This window comes from Aspergillus candidus (genome assembly GCF_002847045.1).
Source record: "Aspergillus candidus strain CBS 102.13 unplaced genomic scaffold BDW47scaffold_23, whole genome shotgun sequence".
NCBI lineage: Eukaryota > Fungi > Ascomycota > Eurotiomycetes > Eurotiales > Aspergillaceae > Aspergillus > Aspergillus candidus.
This window is the reverse complement of record NW_020194028.1, coordinates 279729-296753: the sequence shown is the minus strand read 5'-3', so window position 1 is coordinate 296753 and position 17025 is coordinate 279729. Positions and strand designations below refer to the sequence as shown.

The 17025-nt window shown below is 49.8% G+C and overlaps 6 protein-coding genes across 6 annotated transcripts; 4 read left to right on the top strand and 2 right to left on the bottom strand.

Annotated features, from left to right (window-relative positions):
- Positions 1-163: 163 nt before the first annotated feature.
- Positions 164-2883, top strand: BDW47DRAFT_131796 (acetyl/propionyl/methylcrotonyl-CoA carboxylase subunit alpha; the record flags this gene model as incomplete). The annotated part of the gene is made up of 4 exons (XM_024817397.1): positions 164-312; positions 376-574; positions 786-2405; positions 2579-2883. 4 exons carry the CDS (start codon positions 164-166, stop codon positions 2642-2644), a joined length of 2034 nt encoding a protein of 677 aa, XP_024671956.1. The 3' UTR covers positions 2645-2883.
- A 563-nt stretch (positions 2884-3446) lies between these two features.
- Positions 3447-4768, top strand: BDW47DRAFT_117701 (putative D-arabinitol dehydrogenase ArbD; the record flags this gene model as incomplete). The annotated part of the gene is made up of 5 exons (XM_024815113.1): positions 3447-3552; positions 3590-3907; positions 3977-4052; positions 4108-4533; positions 4588-4768. 5 exons carry the CDS (start codon positions 3447-3449, stop codon positions 4766-4768), a joined length of 1107 nt encoding a protein of 368 aa, XP_024671955.1.
- A 1478-nt stretch (positions 4769-6246) lies between these two features.
- BDW47DRAFT_33033 (uncharacterized protein) lies at positions 6247-7990 on the top strand. Its single transcript, XM_024818766.1, has 3 exons — positions 6247-6606; positions 6653-6831; positions 6882-7990. The coding sequence occupies exons 1-3, from the start codon at positions 6501-6503 to the stop codon at positions 7941-7943; spliced, it is 1347 nt and encodes a 448-aa protein (XP_024671954.1). The 5' UTR covers positions 6247-6500; the 3' UTR covers positions 7944-7990.
- Positions 7991-8197: 207 nt separating this feature from the next.
- On the bottom strand, positions 8198-8881 carry BDW47DRAFT_125925 (MARVEL domain-containing protein; the record flags this gene model as incomplete). Its single annotated transcript, XM_024816467.1, has 1 exon — positions 8198-8881. The coding sequence occupies one exon, from the start codon at positions 8879-8881 to the stop codon at positions 8198-8200; it is 684 nt and encodes a 227-aa protein (XP_024671953.1).
- Positions 8882-9978: 1097 nt separating this feature from the next.
- On the bottom strand, positions 9979-10622 carry BDW47DRAFT_125924 (uncharacterized protein; the record flags this gene model as incomplete). Its single annotated transcript, XM_024816466.1, has 4 exons — positions 9979-10027; positions 10130-10160; positions 10223-10299; positions 10345-10622. 4 exons carry the CDS (start codon positions 10620-10622, stop codon positions 9979-9981), a joined length of 435 nt encoding a protein of 144 aa, XP_024671952.1.
- A 1792-nt stretch (positions 10623-12414) lies between these two features.
- BDW47DRAFT_106098 (uncharacterized protein) lies at positions 12415-15349 on the top strand. The gene is made up of 3 exons (XM_024812705.1): positions 12415-13252; positions 13315-14319; positions 14368-15349. The coding sequence occupies exons 1-3, from the start codon at positions 12582-12584 to the stop codon at positions 15164-15166; spliced, it is 2475 nt and encodes an 824-aa protein (XP_024671951.1). The 5' UTR covers positions 12415-12581; the 3' UTR covers positions 15167-15349.
- Positions 15350-17025: the final 1676 nt, after the last annotated feature.

Sequence of the window (17025 nt, the reverse complement as noted above, 5' to 3'; positions counted from 1 at the left end):
TTGCTCGGCGAGTACAAGAAGTCGCCGCCCTTCACATCCCTATTAATCGGCGGTCTATCATCATACTGAATAAGGCGATGCTTCATATTTGACCTTACACTGGTACCTTCTCGCTGGTGCTGAATATTTCCGCTATCAGTATTACCAACCACTGAGTGGCCCAATGCCGCTCTCGTCACTTCTCCGCATTTCGTCCTCCCGCCTGGCCCTGACGGCAGCTCAGAGGTCCCGGCGGGCGGCTTCAACGGCGACCGCGAGTGGCTCCAAATCGCTGGATTCGATTCTCATTGCCAATCGAGGAGAAATTGCTTTGTATGTTGGTTCTACACATCCTGTCTGTAATGGGCGTTACAAGTATTGACCGTGATGGGGAAGACGGGTAGGGAGGACCGCGGCCCAGCATGGGATCCGGGTGACAACGCTATACACAGACCCCGATAGTCGATCACAGCACGCTCTAAGCTCGCCGTTTGCGTTCAACCTTGGCTCTGTGTCGGCGTATCTAGATGGGGATAGGATTATCGAGATTGCAAAACAAGAGGGATGTCAAGGGATACACCCGGGTTATGGGTTTGTAAGTGTTATCTCCTGTGTCGTGGTATGGCAAAGTGCTGATTGTTCTGCCCGTCGTAGTTGAGTGAGAACTCCGCTTTTGCGCGGAAATGTACTGAAGCTGGGCTGGTCTTTATCGGGCCTCCGTGGAAGGCCATCGAAGATATGGGGGACAAGAGGTAGGCTTGGGTTCTCTTCGGTATTCTAGGGTCTCGCTAACTGTCTCTAGCCAGTCGAAAAAGATCATGACCGATGCGGGGGTACCGTGTGTGCCCGGGTATCACGGCCAGAACCAAGACCCCGAATTCCTAGAAGCCGAGGCAGACAAGATCAAATATCCAGTGCTCATCAAGGCCATCAAAGGGGGTGGCGGCAAGGGAATGCGCATCGCCCAGACAAAGTCGGACTTCCAGGCCCAATTGCAATCGGCCAAGTCGGAAGCCATGAACTCGTTCGGTGACGACCACGTTCTAGTGGAGAAGTACATCACGACACCACGCCATATCGAAGTGCAGGTGTTCGCTGATAAGCATGGTAACTCTGTAGCTCTCGGAGAGCGAGACTGCAGTATTCAACGTCGACACCAGAAAATCCTCGAGGAGTCTCCCGCTCCGCATCTGCCTGATGCCACCAGGAAAGACATCTGGGCCAAAGCACGGTCTGCTGCAGTGGCCGTAGGCTATGAGGGGGCGGGGACCGTCGAATTCATCTTTGACAACGAAACGGGCGAGTTCTTCTTCATGGAGATGAACACCAGACTCCAGGTGGAACATCCCGTCACGGAGATGGTCACCGGACAGGATCTGGTCCACTGGCAGCTGATGGTAGCCGAGGGCGCCAAGCTGCCGTTAACGCAAGAGGATGTTGAGAATTACATGGCTAGCAGCGGTCATGCAATCGAGGCACGAATCTATGCGGAGAATCCGGATCAAGGGTTCGTCCCGGATTCGGGTACCCTCCTCCACGTCCGCACACCCCAAGCTAGCGAAGATGTTCGAATCGATGCCGGCTTTGTTCAGGGAGACGAGGTTTCCGCCCACTACGACCCGATGATTGCGAAACTCATCGTACGGGGCAGTACGCGACCTGAAGCAATCCGCAAGCTCGCTGCCGCGCTGGAAGAGTACGAAGTGGCGGGTCCCATTACCAACATCGAATTCCTCAAAACGATCTGCCGGAGTCCAGATTTCATCGCCGGCAATGTCGAGACCGGGTATATTGAGAAACATCGCGAGGAGTTGTTTACCCGAGAGGCGATCGATCCCGAGGTGCTGGTACAAGCAGCACTAGCATGTTTACACCATGACGCCGAACCACTGTCTCGGAAACAGGCTAGCTTCGAGGGAGCATCGGTCGGATTTGGGCCTGGGTACCAGTCACGGCAGATCAGCTTTGCGGACCCCACCGTTGGGGCCAAAAAGGACTCCACCTTCGATGTTCGCGTCCAACAAACGGGCGATCATACGTTTGATGTCGACGTTGGCGCGCACCACTTCAAGCAGGTAGTGAGCCATCGCAGCCCGGGCTCGCCGGTAGTCACCTCCTTTTTCCCTCATACCCGCCTCGACACCACGGTGGTCAGGGACGAGGATACCGTCTCTGTGTTCCAACGCGGAGCGCACTATCGCCTGTCAATCCCGCGGGCGAAGTGGATGGAGAAGGCATTGGGTATGAAGGATGTGACCAACAGCGTCCTGGCACCGATGCCGTGCAAGGTGCTGCGCGTTGAAGTTCAAGCAGGAGACGTGGTGGAAAAGGACCAGCCGTTGGTGGTGATTGAGAGCATGAAGATGGAGACGGTGATTCGCAGCCCACAGAAGGGGACGATCGCCAAAGTGGTGCATAAACAAGGAGTATGTCGCGATTCTTCCTCCCCATTAACCCGTTACCACCCTGATATCTATGGATGTTTGGGTCGATGGATTGTCGTTACTTTGTCCTCCTCATCCTTCTTTCCCCCTTCCCTTCATTTTGATTATCTACCTATCAAAAGTACGAGCCATCACTAACACGCACTGTCTTGCAGGATCAATGCAAAAGCGGCACACCACTTGTCGAGTTCACCGAGGTAGACACCGAGTCTTCGGGGTAGGCACAAAAGCGAATATCGAAATATATGCGTGAACAGTATACAACCCAAGTAAACGGTTACCATCGGTCAAATCAGGAATAGGAAGGCGGGCGTGCCGAGAACTGGGGAAGTGGGTCTTGAAGCGGAGACGATCACGCCCACGGCTCAATCAGTGGATCTATTTCTATGGGGAACATGGAACATACAGAGGATCATTCAGCGTTGCTTAAATAATGAAACATGGATGACACATTTCAAACTGAACATTGTCTCGAATTTACCCTCCAAGTATGGATCTGTCTGTATACTGGAAATCTCTTCGGTCAAGAAATGAAGCTCTCCAATATTCCCCGCAGATAAGAAGAAAATACATGCAGCCCAGCAGTGATGGTCTAGATTCTGGTCGGCCTGAATAGACAGGCCGGAGTCACGCGGAAGGCAAATAATTGCAGTCCTTTCAGGGATCTTTCTGTATCTGACATCACTCTTTCAGAATGTCCTTGACCGGGATGGACAAGAGAGAAATTGAGTCCAAGATTCTATAGGAGGTAGTCTGTCACCCTGTTCGTCCTCTTTACAACAGCCCCACCCCACAGAGGACGCACCACCGTCTCCCATTGTCAGTATTATATTTATTTGTGCATTGTCTGTTTCGTGTTATTAGGTAGGTGGATTTGTCTCATTTTTTTCTTTCTACATTGTAAGCAACCTTTTTGTGCTGGCGTCTAATCTCAATTCTACAGTTGTATTTTTCTTTCCTTCGGGCATCGATCGTCTCATTTACTTCCTTCTTCATCTACCGTTTGTTCGCCCACACGCCAACATGCTTAGAATTGCAGTCGCTCGTCAAGCCATCAAGTCTCTCAATCACACCACAGCCCGCCCGGCTTCATTATTCACCCGATCATCCAGCGTCAAAATTCTCCGTCGTCCCCTCTCATCCACCCCCCCCCCGGGCCAGCGAAGAAGAGGAAGAAGATCAAGCCTCAAAAGATCCCCTGTTGACCGCAACCGACAGAGCACGCCAGGGCACATTGGGTGACAAAGAGGGCCGCAATGCCCGTGTTGATGAGAGCCTGCAGATCGAATACCCCCCAGATGAGGATATGCCTCGCTCTCCGGTCGTTCAAGGCCGTGGGGGTATGCACTTCAAACGGACGCTGGCCGCATTTTCCCTCGAGAATAAGGTCAGCGTGGTGACGGGTGGTGCGCGTGGTTTGGGTCTTGTCATGGCTCAGGCGCTGGTGGCGTCGGGGTCACATCTTGCGATTGTTGATTTGAATAGTAGGTTGATTCAGTGTAACGGGCCTTTGTGGGGATAGAAGAACAATTGCTGACGGGATACATATACAGAGACGGAAGCCGAGGAACAGGCAGAGAAACTGGTAGAGCAGTTCCGCAAGGAGAACCCGGGCGTGCAGGATGCGGAGTATGTGAATCCATTGGACGGCATGCGTGACGTCAGATACTGAATTACTCCATAGAATGCCGAGGGTTACCGCCCATTACTCAGACGTGGCCGATCCAGACTCTGTGAACACAGTACTAGCTGAGATTTTCGAGAAGCATGGCAGAATTGACAAACTGGTTACCTCGGCCGGGTTCACTGAGAATTTCGACGCCATTTCGTACCCTTACGATCGCATCCAGAAGCTCTGGGGCGTCAATGTGGACGGCACTTACCTGTTCGCGACCGGTGTCGCCCGACACCTCATGGAGCGCAAGGTCTCTGGCAGCATTGTCATGATCGGTAGCATGTCTGGGGCTGTTGTGAATGTGCCGCAGCCACAGGCGCCGTACAATGCCGCCAAGGCTGCCGTTCGCCATCTGGCAGCGTCGCTCGCCGTCGAGTGGGCGGGCCACGGGATCCGAGTCAACTGTATCAGTCCAGGATACATGTTGACCGCGCTGTAAGTCCCTCCACTAAATTCCAGTTCATTGAGTAACTCCTGACGGGCCTCCAGGACGCGCAAGATTCTGGATGAGAACCCGGAGCTCCGCGACAAGTGGATCTCGCTGATCCCCACCGGCAAGATGGGCACGCCGGAGGACCTGATGGGCGCCGTGACCTTCCTTCTAAGTGACGCCTCTCGATATGTCACCGGTGCTGACCTCCGTGTCGACGGTGGCTACACCCTGACTTAGACCGTAAGATGTACAGGAAGGATACACCCGTATTGAAAAATTGGGGATAAGGCATTGCTTATCATTGATTAGTCGTGGTCATGATGTATGGGCTTTGAATAGCGTTGGATTTTTTGCTTTCCCCATCCTGTTGATTTGCTTTTACTAGAGCTCATTGCATTAATATTATTTTTCATAGTGTGTGGCTAGATCTACTGGAACATGCGGGTGCATTGGCCGATCTAACATGACATCATAATTACAGGGAGTAGTCGGAACTGGCCAGCCACAGCTAAGGGGTACACTGTGGCTCTGCCTGGTCACGAAACCCAGTACCTTCGGCAATTGTCTCGAGATCTGTGCCGTACACACAGAAGACAGGGCAACCGAGTACCTTGTTTTCAGACCAGATGTCTATACATCTCCCGACCCACCGATTCATGCCCTTGAATGTGGCCACGGTTTTAGCGCCCGCTTTCCACTTCTTCAGAGCTCTTGGTCCACCGTAGATCAACTCCCTAAAATGGATCGATGAGCACTCGCCCGTCTCCACATTGGGAAGACCGACCAGCTCAGTCAGTCATTTGAGAGGGACTTGTGATCAATAAATAAATTAAAATCGGAGCAGCCGACGTAACCGCCGTTGAGTGATCTGCCCATATTTCTTTTTCCTCATTTCCTTCTTAGCTCGAAGGAATATTGGCGCATTCCTGTAGTATCTAGTCGGCTGTAGAGTAAGGTAAGAGGGAAGATTAGGTTCGGCGATTGAATGATAGATCCGTGTCTACTTGATGTGCCTGGGTGCCTCGCGTTAGTCTGGCTTATAATACCTCGCTTTTCAGGCAACCCGACAGGCCTGATATTCCAGGCTGGATTGATACTTCTCTTGGCACCAAATGGGACTAGCTTGACACTCCTAGTGATTCTCTCCAATGATAATGACACTTTTCAGGCCCCGTGGTCGTCGCTTCTTTCCTTCTACTGTGTCTTCTTTTTCTTTTTCGTCTTCTGCTCTTCCCCGGTTCTTCCTTGGTCCTTCCTTGGTCAAACCTTCTCTTGTCTCTTCCTTTTTTAGGCGATTTCATTCTCCTCTGTTCACCTATCATCCTTACCATACACATCATGCCATAGATGATGGCTCACTCACCTCTGCAGATAGATTAATCTCAAGGCCCTCGGCCGGTCTGGATGACGCTCTGTTGACTCACTTCTTTGTCCATCATCGCAAAACACACACGCACTAGTCCTTATCCTGTTATTCACCCCACTCCCCCCCCCCGCCTCCCTGGTCAGCGGCTGAAGGCGGAGATGGTCAATATTACGGCGGCGACTCTGCAGTAAGGGAGAGACCACATTTCTTGCCTGATCGGGCTCGATTGTTACACCGCTGCAGATCAACCATTGCGAATAGTATCGGTCCTTGCGACTTTGTTTGTTCCCCAGATCACTCGGGACTGGTCACAGACACAGACCCGCCTCCTTCCCCGGATTCCTTCTCCTGCCTCCCTGCGTTTGTCAACGCAACCTGGTCTTTGCTTCTTTGGCCACACAATTTAACTCACCGCCAGACGCATCATTCCCCAGTTGATTCACTTTCCGGCTGACCTCTCTCTCCCGTCTTCTTTCTTTGTTCCGCCTCCCTCTCTCCCTTCTAAGCGTCTCGGCGTCGTCAAATCATCGATCGACTTCCCCCAAATCATGTAGTCTCTGGAACCTCACTAAATCACGTCACTGTGGATCGCTGGCTCTTAAAATGGAGAACCTCCCGCAAGGCTTGGTGTCGACCTCGACGCAGCTGCCGTCCGGTCTGGATGACACGGCCCCCATCGATGTGGACGATATTGTGAAACTCTGGAAAGGTACGTCGCTTGTTGGCTGGTGGAGATCTCGACTGATGTTGGGCAGTGTACAGTACCAATCCGGCAGTGCACGAAGGCGATGTGGGACATCGACTGGCTCATTTCTTCTGGAGAATATGGGGCAACGAAAGGATCCGATGTTCCCTCAACGGTACATCCCTGGCTAGACTCTTTATGCGCATCGCGGAGCACACCCCATCGGCCTCGCTAACGCCAAGCACGAAGGTAAGAGTGAGCCCCTTTGGTCATTTGCTCTTATTAACCTGTGCCCCCAGAAAGAACACCGTCCACAGAAGCCGGAGCCCTCGCGGAAGCTGTCTGATAATGCATCTCAAACACCACTCCAGCCCATCTTGAAGAAACCCAGCCTCACCCACACCCGCAGCGAGTCGCCCAAGACCACCCGTCTGCTCCTTACAGGGGAAGGCGGCTCAAGCGTCACCCGCAAGCCATCTTCTAACGCGCCAACCCCTGTGCTTCAGGCCCAGCCGGAGACTACGAGAGGTAAAAAGACGTATGTCGCCTCGACCAAAGCCAAGGCCAAGTCCAGTAAGAGGCGGCCCGTTATCATGCGGCGCAAGTCATCCCAGGCCTCGTCCGGGACCAACACGCGCAACCACAGTCCCAGCAGGGCTCCGACTCCGCTGACAGTCGGAGCATCCGACCAATTCATGGAGCTGGAAGACGGCGAGCCCGAAGTCGACGCTCCAGGTACGGAGTCGACAGACTCGGTTGATCTTATGCTGACCGATGTCAAAGAAAAAGTGGCCCCTACTGTGGCTCCTGTGGACCCAGCCGATCTCGAGAAACCCGTCCAGCTGCCGGATTCGTTCCTTGTCGACCTGAAAGACATCCTCCAGAAGAAGTCGCCGTCTCAGAGTGCCAAATCGTCTCCCCCAAAATACGGATTCATCTCTCGGATCGACGACTATACGCACTATGACGCGCGGTTCTTCAAGTCGGAGAACTATGAGCAGCCGTCATCTGCGTCCTTGGTGGACAAGGACTTCCGGACACGGTTTACAGAGCGCAAGCGGCAGGAGGAAGAGCTGATCGCGTCGTCGCTGACCACGGGAGATGCCTCGATGCCGATCAACGCGTCCGGAGGCGAAAGCATGGAGTCCATCTCGCCGACCTCGCAGGGGACGTCGATGGCTACCAGTTCGGGTATTCCGATCAGGACGCCTAGTCAGAATGGGTCCATGTTCTCGCCGAGTGGACGGCGGACGTCGGATGGAATGTCCATAGTAACGCCGTCATCGAAGGGACGCAGCCAGCTGAGTTTCTTGCTGGAGAAGAGTCGCCTTGAGGAGGCCATGGGAGGGCGTGATAGGTAGGATGAGGATATTATGACTGCACGAGATTGGCGATGAGATACGGACTAAATACAATGAATCATGATGCACTCATTCCTTCAGTATGCCTTGTCGCTCATAACCCTGATTCCCATCCCAGATGAGTTACCAATGCATAAATACAACAGAAAAAACCAAGTAAAAGACAAAGTAAAAACAAAAACAAAACAAAAAGAAAAAAGAGACGAGCCCCCAACCTAACAACCATCTCCCCAAGACCCAACCCAGCTAAACAATCAAACCCGCTCCACCTCTTTCTCAACCCCATCCCCACCCCCAACCTCCAACACACTCTGCGCATCACCCCCCCTCACCCTCCCCCTCCACCACCTAACCCCCCTCCACGCAGCAGACACCACCCAGAACCCAAAATTCACCAAATCCACCCAAACCGCCCTCCTCATCCTCTCCAACTTCTTCGCCCTCTCCGAATCCTCATCCCCACCATACCTCACCCCAATGAACATCTCCCCAAACACCCCAAACACAACCAGCCACAGTATACAAAGCACGACCTCCCACGCAAACAGCGGCAGATGCGCCCCCTGCCTCATCGGCAGCGGTCGCGCCTTCATCGCAAACACCAGAATCAGGTACGTGAGCGCTGTGCACGCCGCCAGAAAGGCCGTTATAACAGCGTAGACCCATTTGGCGGGGGCGTCCTCGTCCTTGCTGTTGATGTCTTGGCTGTAGAGGCCGATGACGGTTAGGGCGAGGGCGAATTGGAGGGTGAAGAGGATTTTGTCGAGGTTGGTTTTCAGGGCGTTGCGGGGGGGTTTGGGGGGGTTGGTGGTGGTGGAGGGGATGTTGGAGAGGGTGATGTCGTTGGGAGAGGTGGAGGACGGGTTGGACTTGTTGGCTTTGTGCGTTTTGGCGGCTTTGAAGCCGTAGCGGAGGACTTTGAGGATGATGAACCACATTTTCTTCTCTCTAGGTTCTTTTGATGCTGATGTTGTTTTTGTTGTTGTTCGGAAGGAGGTTGTTTGTAGATGGTGAATGTATGTACGGTAGATGTAGTATATCGTATATCAGAGTCGTGAAATAGACGAGAGTAAGGAAGTAATGCGCCAGCGCAACCACAGATTATGTATAAGATAGACTCAATCAGAGAATCTCTTCAAAGGAAGAAGAATGATAAAGAACAATGGCGAGATCTAAATATTCTAGAAAGCGACAAAGCGCAAGGGTTTGAAAAAGAAATGAACGAAGGAGAAAGACACACAAAGAAAGAGTGTTATTTAGTTACCAGTGATGAATCAATCAATGCAAGCATCTATTGACTATTCCCTCCCTTTATACTATTTGATTCTCTCTAGAGCTATCCCAGCCGGCAATATCTAAAAATATCCCCTTGCGCAAAGAATCCCTCCCATCCAGTGATCGCGCCAACCTTCCTCAGGATGAAACTGGGTCATGTTTGACAGGGTGTTTTTCTCGCGTAAGAGGATGGCGCGCGCGAAGGTTTCTTCAAGGGAGCTCCTCTTAGTGGCAAACTATTTTGGGGATTGTGTTTCGGCAGGCGCCTATACTGCAGGAGTGGACTGGTTGTTCTTCACGGCTGGGCGATGGAAGGGATGGGATGTGATTGGGTGGGTCACGGGATGTGGTCAGCCCTATAGCCGCTGTCTTCTACATGCAGAGTAGTAGGGGCCTAGTTCAGTGACTAGGGACCTGACTTGGGCATTGATGGGGTGCTGGTATAGGTCTATTGTGTTCCTTGAGTGATTCCCTATTCATTAATTGAAATCAATCCTATTGTATGGTGGTAACTGCAACAATGATCAATTCACTGAATCACATGACTGGACTACTAAATTGGGATTAGTCGGATCTATCATGCAGTATACATATTTTCATGCAAGCAACCCTCGAAGCGCTTCCATTCTTCATCTACGCTGCTCTAGGGTAACCTGAGCTGAGACGCCAATTGGTTGTCGCCATTGCACAAAGCCAGGTTGTCCAGGTAAGACTGTCACAGTCGTTTCGCTTGGAGCAGAGATCAAGACACCCATCAAAGTCAGGAGTAGTGCCAATGTTCTGCAGCGGCGGGGTCGCGTTTGTGAGTTCTACCATGCGTCAGTATATAAGTATCCCAAACAGAATGCTCGGGGTCAAGAAGGGGCATCCATACGAGTATTGCACGCAAAGACAAACTTCTGCCCATTCACCTCGGTGATCTTCGCGTATCAGCGCCGTGACCTGTGGCGGGTCAGTCAAAACGACATCGTGTCAACATTAAGCATGGCACATCCGCAACATACACAGCGGCGCAACCGGCATGTACTTGACCAGATTTGCCTGGCAGACCGCCAGCGGGTCATTGGAGATGACCATGTATCTAGGCGCTGGGGTCCGAGGCCCCGAGCCCGTGCTATACTAGCACTGGCCGTTTGAGCGGTCCCAGACCGCCGTATCACAAGAGCTATCGCCGTCGCAGATGTCAGCGCAGATCTCGGGGGAGCGCACACGCAAAGACGGGCTGGCGCCTGTGCTCTGCTCGACGTCGCAGTAGTAGGAGTAGGGGGTTCCGTTGATGGACAGTGAGCTTTGGGTCTGGCCGTTGCCGCAGTACTGGTCGTATGCGGCGTTGTAGGGCTCCCTGGCTGTGACGGCGGATGCCATCCAGGTTGTGCTGAGGGGTGCGATGTTGGAGAGTTTCATTTTGGTAGAGGGGTGGGCGATGATGGGTGGAGAGAGTGAGGTAGTGGTTGTATTGAATTGATACGAGAACCTATAGACTCTGAGATGGGAGCTGGAGATAGGTCAACCTTAAGTCGACTTGTTTGATTTGGCGCGGTACGTTTTCGGTGGTAGGGCCGAAGCAGTATCAGTCTCAGCTGTCTAGTATTTGGAATCCAGGGATACGTCGTCGGATGAAACCATCGGTTTACCCGGCACGCACTACTCTGACTTGATTGAAGCATTCCATGATTTGACTGGGCTGGCGTAATTCTGATTGATTTGTGATATAATCAATAGACTTGGGTTCTGTTGAACTAGCCATGTTTGCTTTGTCTCATTCAGGAAAGGATTTTAACACCTGTGTATGGGTTTGCACCAATCTTATATATAACCCTCGAATCTCTATATAGAACTTGTAGGAATCTCCTCTCGAAACAGACTACCAGTGATTACAAGATAACCTACCAAGTAATAGTAAGATATTCAAGAAACCACTAGCAAGAAAATCTATAGATACCTAATCAAAAGAGTAAAAAGTAATATAGTAAGACCGCAACAGAACCACCCACAAGCAGCAAGAGGCATTCAGAATACCTCCACTACCAAGAGTACTAGACAACTCATCCTCACCTCGCAATTAGAACACGCATGCATATACTGGAGACGTCTCAACTACCCAACGACCTAAGTGCTTAATCATTCAACCTCGTCTTGTAGGAAAATGTAGCCATCTGAAAAGATTCAAGTTAGGCGTGGATCCTGTCACACAAAATTCTTCGCTCATTCCTTCCAACCTGCATAAGGGCACAGCTACAAATGTAAAAGCAGCCATGGAACTGTCCGCGTTGAGCAACAGCTCATGGAATATGAATGAAAGAATGGTTGAATGAATGTGACATGCTTGTGAAATCCTGGTTATCTTTTCAGGTTCATGCTACTCAGCCAGCCGCTCTTACAAAACTTGAAATCTTGGGGGTTCAGCTGAGGGGAGCTGATTGTGGGTGCAAATATTCTTTTGACCTTTAATGTTCTTTCTTCTCTTCCTTTCTCTTTTCAGGTAAATACATCAACTAGATTTAGAATATACAATCTCAATGTTCTGGTTTGCACCGTGGAACAATAAGAATACAAAATTACAAAAGCCGGCGCTCTCAAGCAGGAATTATAGATTCCATTCTTCCTCACAAAGTCGTGTCTGCTGGTGTTTATAGGAACATTTATCAGCATGATGATAATAATTAGAGCACTCTCTAGGTCATCTCGGTAATACAACAGGCTGGCCAGTGCCTATGAAAACCTGTATTATCTCTGGAAATACGGACCAACAGCTGGTAAATTAATGTGGAATTTCCAAATGCCGTAAATAATCCCCCAAGGTTCACACAAGCTATTCTGGCAGTGAGAAGACGTTTGCTTGAGGCTGCCTTGCCTTGGTAAACACTATTATGATACTCGTGTATGCAAGGCTGGTGTTTCGCTCGACGATGACCATGCGGATCCTTCATCAGATAATTGCAGTCAGCTCATAATAAATGAAGCAATTTCCCCCTGAGCCTCTGAAGATTTACATTTTCCCCGTAGTCTGGGAATGCATTTGTCTCCAAAGACACGTACAAGAGCTATCATTGTTTGGCGTTGTCAACGCTGGCATGGAGTCCGATGGCCTCTGCTTATGTCATACTTCGCGTCAATTATGCCGGACAGCCTTGTCATTACTCTTATGGGTGATGATAGCCACAACGGACCAATGCAAGCGAATACAAGTGGCAGTGCCATCCTTGGCATATTGGTAATAAACGACTGTGTTCTACTGAAAGCACACAAGGCTGAGGGTCGCGGAACACACTTACATAAAACGCATGCCATTTTTATGAGCTGCTTTTGCTTACTTTCCATACTGTGAGCTTCTCTTACACACTGATTAAAATCTTCTACACGATGGCAGATGAGAATAGGGGTACCTACTCTTTCTACTCCTCTGAATCCGAGGAAGATGATGCCTCCACCATGACTACTGAGCAGGAAGGCTTTCATTCACATACACCGTCTTTCCCCCGCCGGCTTCACCAGAAATTCCAATACACCCATCTTCCGAATTCGTCCTGGTTCTGGAAAGGCAAGGATCTGTTCCAGCGAGTTCAAGACAAAGCCGGAATTGACAAGGTTCCGCTACCGTTTGTTAAAGAGGAGATTCAGCCCGGAAAGGAGTGGATTAAAGGTGCTATACTCTGTGCCTATGGCACTGCGGCGATTTTGGTATTCAACATGATTTTGACTATCATCGCGATTGGCATTGGATATTCGAAACAATCAGGCGACAAGTCTTTCACATACGCTGAGCTTTATGAAGGAGACTGCTCTGTGACCAGTGGCTGGGTTACCGGAATGCATGTGGTGATTAACATCCTCAGCAGTGCCTTATTAGCTGCTAGCAATTATGTGATGCAGTGTTTGAGCGCACCGTCACGGTCTGACGTCGATAAGGCCCATTCACGGCGTGACAAGCTGAATATTGGCGTTTTGAGCCTCAGGAACCTTTTGGTTATGGACGCTAAGAGAAAGGTTCTCTGGGCCTTACTATTTATTAGTTCGTTGCCTATCCATATGCTGTTCGTATACCGACCTTAAACATCATACCCAAGTCAACATGACTAACAGAGGAATATTCTAGATTTAACACGGCTATCTTTTCATCAATAAGTTCTAATGGGTACGGGATTGCCGTTATTCCAAAAGACCTGGGGGAAAAGGAATCCCTTGTTGTGGACCAGTATGAAGCCAGATCTTTCCACGATCTGAATGGGGCTGGTGCAGAGACCATACTTGCCGAACGCTTTAATGGTACTTATAAAAAGATGAGCATATCTGATTGCGCTAAAAGATATGATGTGGAATTCAACACAAAAGCAGGCACAGCTCTGCTGGTCACAGAAAGGAACAATCTTCGCGGCTTTTCTTGCCTCGCCCCTATCTTTGATGAGGCAGCGGACAAGCGGTACTTCAGTTCACTCGGTCTACTACGCGAAAACCCACAAGTCATGGCGCTAAATTGGGACTATCCAAATTGGACTTTCAATGAAAACGGCACCGACACTTGGGGAAGCCTGCAGAGTTTGTATCCCGCCTTTTTCAAGACGGACGATGTGGGAACGTACTCTAGTGTACAGGATGATATTGATACTCTTACCACCTTTATCTTGCTGAACAATCCTGGTAGTGAGCAGCTGCAAGACTTTCTGGGCACAGCTTCGAATTGGCAGCATGATTCCCGGGTTGCCCAACTCTCGTTTCGCTCCGACGGCCGATCAAGTGTGTACGATATAGCCTCCAGCAGTGATCGCATTCCGCATATTGCTATATCCGAATGCTGGACCAAAGACGTCGACCAGCACTGCCAGTTTTATTTTAGTCTACCGATATGCCTCGCGGTTATCTTTTGCAACATCGTCAAAGTGTGTTGTATGTATTTGGCGGCAAGAACAGATCATAAAGAGATATTCTTAACAGTTGGTGATGCGCTCTCTTCTTTTTTGAACACGCCTGATACAACAAAAAGAGTTTACGGCCCTATGTCAAAAAGACGTATAACCCATGGGTTCCATCCTCGACCGGATTCCAAGTCGAAGAGATGGCTGAAGGCTGCCAGCTGGACGCGCTGGACCGTCACTTCTATATTGTACTTACCCTGGCCCAAACAAAAGATATTGTTCCTGACATATCATAGGTTTATCGTTTGCCTTGCCGTATCCATTTTTCTATATAACCTGGCAATACCTTCGTGGTCAGTTTCAGCTGCTCGAGAACTAGGATTTGGGAAGCCAAACGGATCTGCTATCATATTCTCTGGCCAAAACCTCATTCTCCTAGCACTCTTAGCCAACACGCCACAGATCGTGTTTTCAGCATTATACCTTTTGTGTAATGGCCTTTTTACATGCATGACTGCTGTGGCTGAATACAATAGCTATGCGATCCAACGAAAACCGCTTAGAGTGTCTTGGCCAAAGGGCGAGCAGCGATCGACATATTACCTCAGTCTTGCGTACCGATACAGTGTCCCTCTCATTGCAGTATCATCAGCTATGCATTGGCTTCTCTCCCAGTGTATATTCCTTGTCAAGATAAACGCCTACAACATCTACGGACAGGAGTTTAAGGGTAGCGCATATTTGTCCGATGAAAATATTACCGCATGTGGCTACTCCCCTCTTGCCATGTTCATCACCATTATAGTGGGCATATCGACTTTTCTTGTCCTTACAGGCTTCAGTTTCCGACGTCTCCGGTCAAATTTGCCGCTAGATTCATACTGCAGCATTGCAATTAGTGCAGTGTGTCATCCCCCTCCCGGAGATGAGAGCGCATCATTGAAGCCAGTCATGTACGGGGAGGTGCTACAGGATGAGGAAGACAACTCAGATATGGTCGAGGCCGGGTCTCAAGACGGTGTGAGCCACTACCCTTATTGCACTTTCACATCGAAGGAAGTGACTACTCCTAGGGTGCCTTCGCGATTCTGTTGATATTGGCATGAACTGCAGGGCGATCGATTCATGTGATTCAGTTTACGATTTGGAAGTGTTAGTTAGCCTGTATCGGTCTAGGAATAGCAATTTCAAATCAACTGCCAGAAGACATTTAAGGACCATGATCCATGGTTACAACCGAAGCAGCGAAATTGCAAGCCTTTGTGGGGGCAGTCTTTTGACGTTCGCCTAAATCTGCCTGGCGAGAAAGTATCTAGGTTTAAAGGCGAGGAAAGAGAACCTAATTTTCAACTGTAGGAGAGAATTAAGCATCGTCTTTAAATCCAGACTTCCAGTTATCGTTATCGACCGCGACGCGTTGTTAGTACGGGGTGAATATAGAAATTGATAGGGAACGACCTGTCTGGTTATATTAGGGTTGATTCTTCTTCGGTCCTTGCCTACGGTTCGCGCCCACTCTTTGCAGGATCAGTGGAACGGCTTTCGAGTAGGAGAGCGTGCCCAATCAACCCTATGGGAAGAAAGTGTTAGAATGCCCCCACAATGCTAGTAGGCCATGGCCGGGTCTATAAGAAGGAACTCCAACTCCATCAATCCATAACCAAAACAGCAGTCCACCACAACATGAGAGTCATACTAAGCCAGTTGCCATTCGAGCTTCTTCATTCCATCGCCGACTTGGTACTATAGGTAACACTGCGGGGTTCCGTGACACTGCTTACAACAGGCCAGCTGCCACAACGCAGTGTTCGGTCCTTAAGCCTAGTATCAACTACACTATATACTGCTCTGTTCTCTCAACTCCATCGTACAATCACCTTCGGCGCCAACAATGAATGGGCTTTAAACATCCTCAATGTTGGTCTCTTTATGCAAGACCATCCTAGTCCCCCAACGCAGGGGATCATGCAGGATATAAGACGACTAACAATCAAGGCCCCAATCCACCTCGCCAGATTCCACCGCTGTGTATACAGTACAATAGCAACTTTTCCCGCCCATAATATCGCCAAGAGGGCTCACGCTGGGAAGCCCGCACAAACCCACAGCTCACACTGCTTTTCTGGGTGGTCTATCGTCCCAGATGTATCAGATCTTCGCTCGGCCAGAGCCCAGCATACTCCGATCGTTTCAGTACATATGGAAAGCATTTCCTACGGCCACCAACACTAACCTATCGGAGGTAGCATATCAGGACCTGCATTCCCCCCGGCATCGTAGAAGCCAACCGACGGACAATGATTCCCTTGAATATATATAAGAGAGTATAATAAGAATCTTACTAGAACTAATTACCAATCTCTTCAAGGATGCGAGGTTAGGAGGCTAAAGCCCGAGGCTATATACACATAGCTTGCAGTGTCTTCAATGACTCAGCCCCCGCAGGTCTTGGCGAGCAGGCTGCCTGAGGCTGCCGCCTAACAATTAGTATACTATCTACCCACAGTAAGGTCTTATATCTGCTTTACCAAACTGAGCACTCGGTTCTTATTCCTGATCGTGACACTAGATATAATAAATTATTAAAATTAATTAAAAGAAGAATAAGTAATTTCTTTCAAAATATATTATGTCTATTTTTCTTTCTATATTTTATCTTCTTTATAAAGAGATCTGTCTGTTAATAAGTAGGGGATTAGCTGTCTAAATGATGTCTACTCCTAATCCCACTGAAATCGGCATACCGCCGTTTACAATACCTAGCCCTATAGATGGAAAGAAAGGAACTGGTAGTTGATAGGATGCAGATGCAGATGCAGATGCAGATGCGGGGGTATATCTATCCATCTATATAGGACAGCATTAGTATGTGATCTACACTACGTACACCCTCTTTTCTTTTCTAGGGACATAAGGAGCCGGAGTCGACAATCATCCCAAAGATAGACAACTAC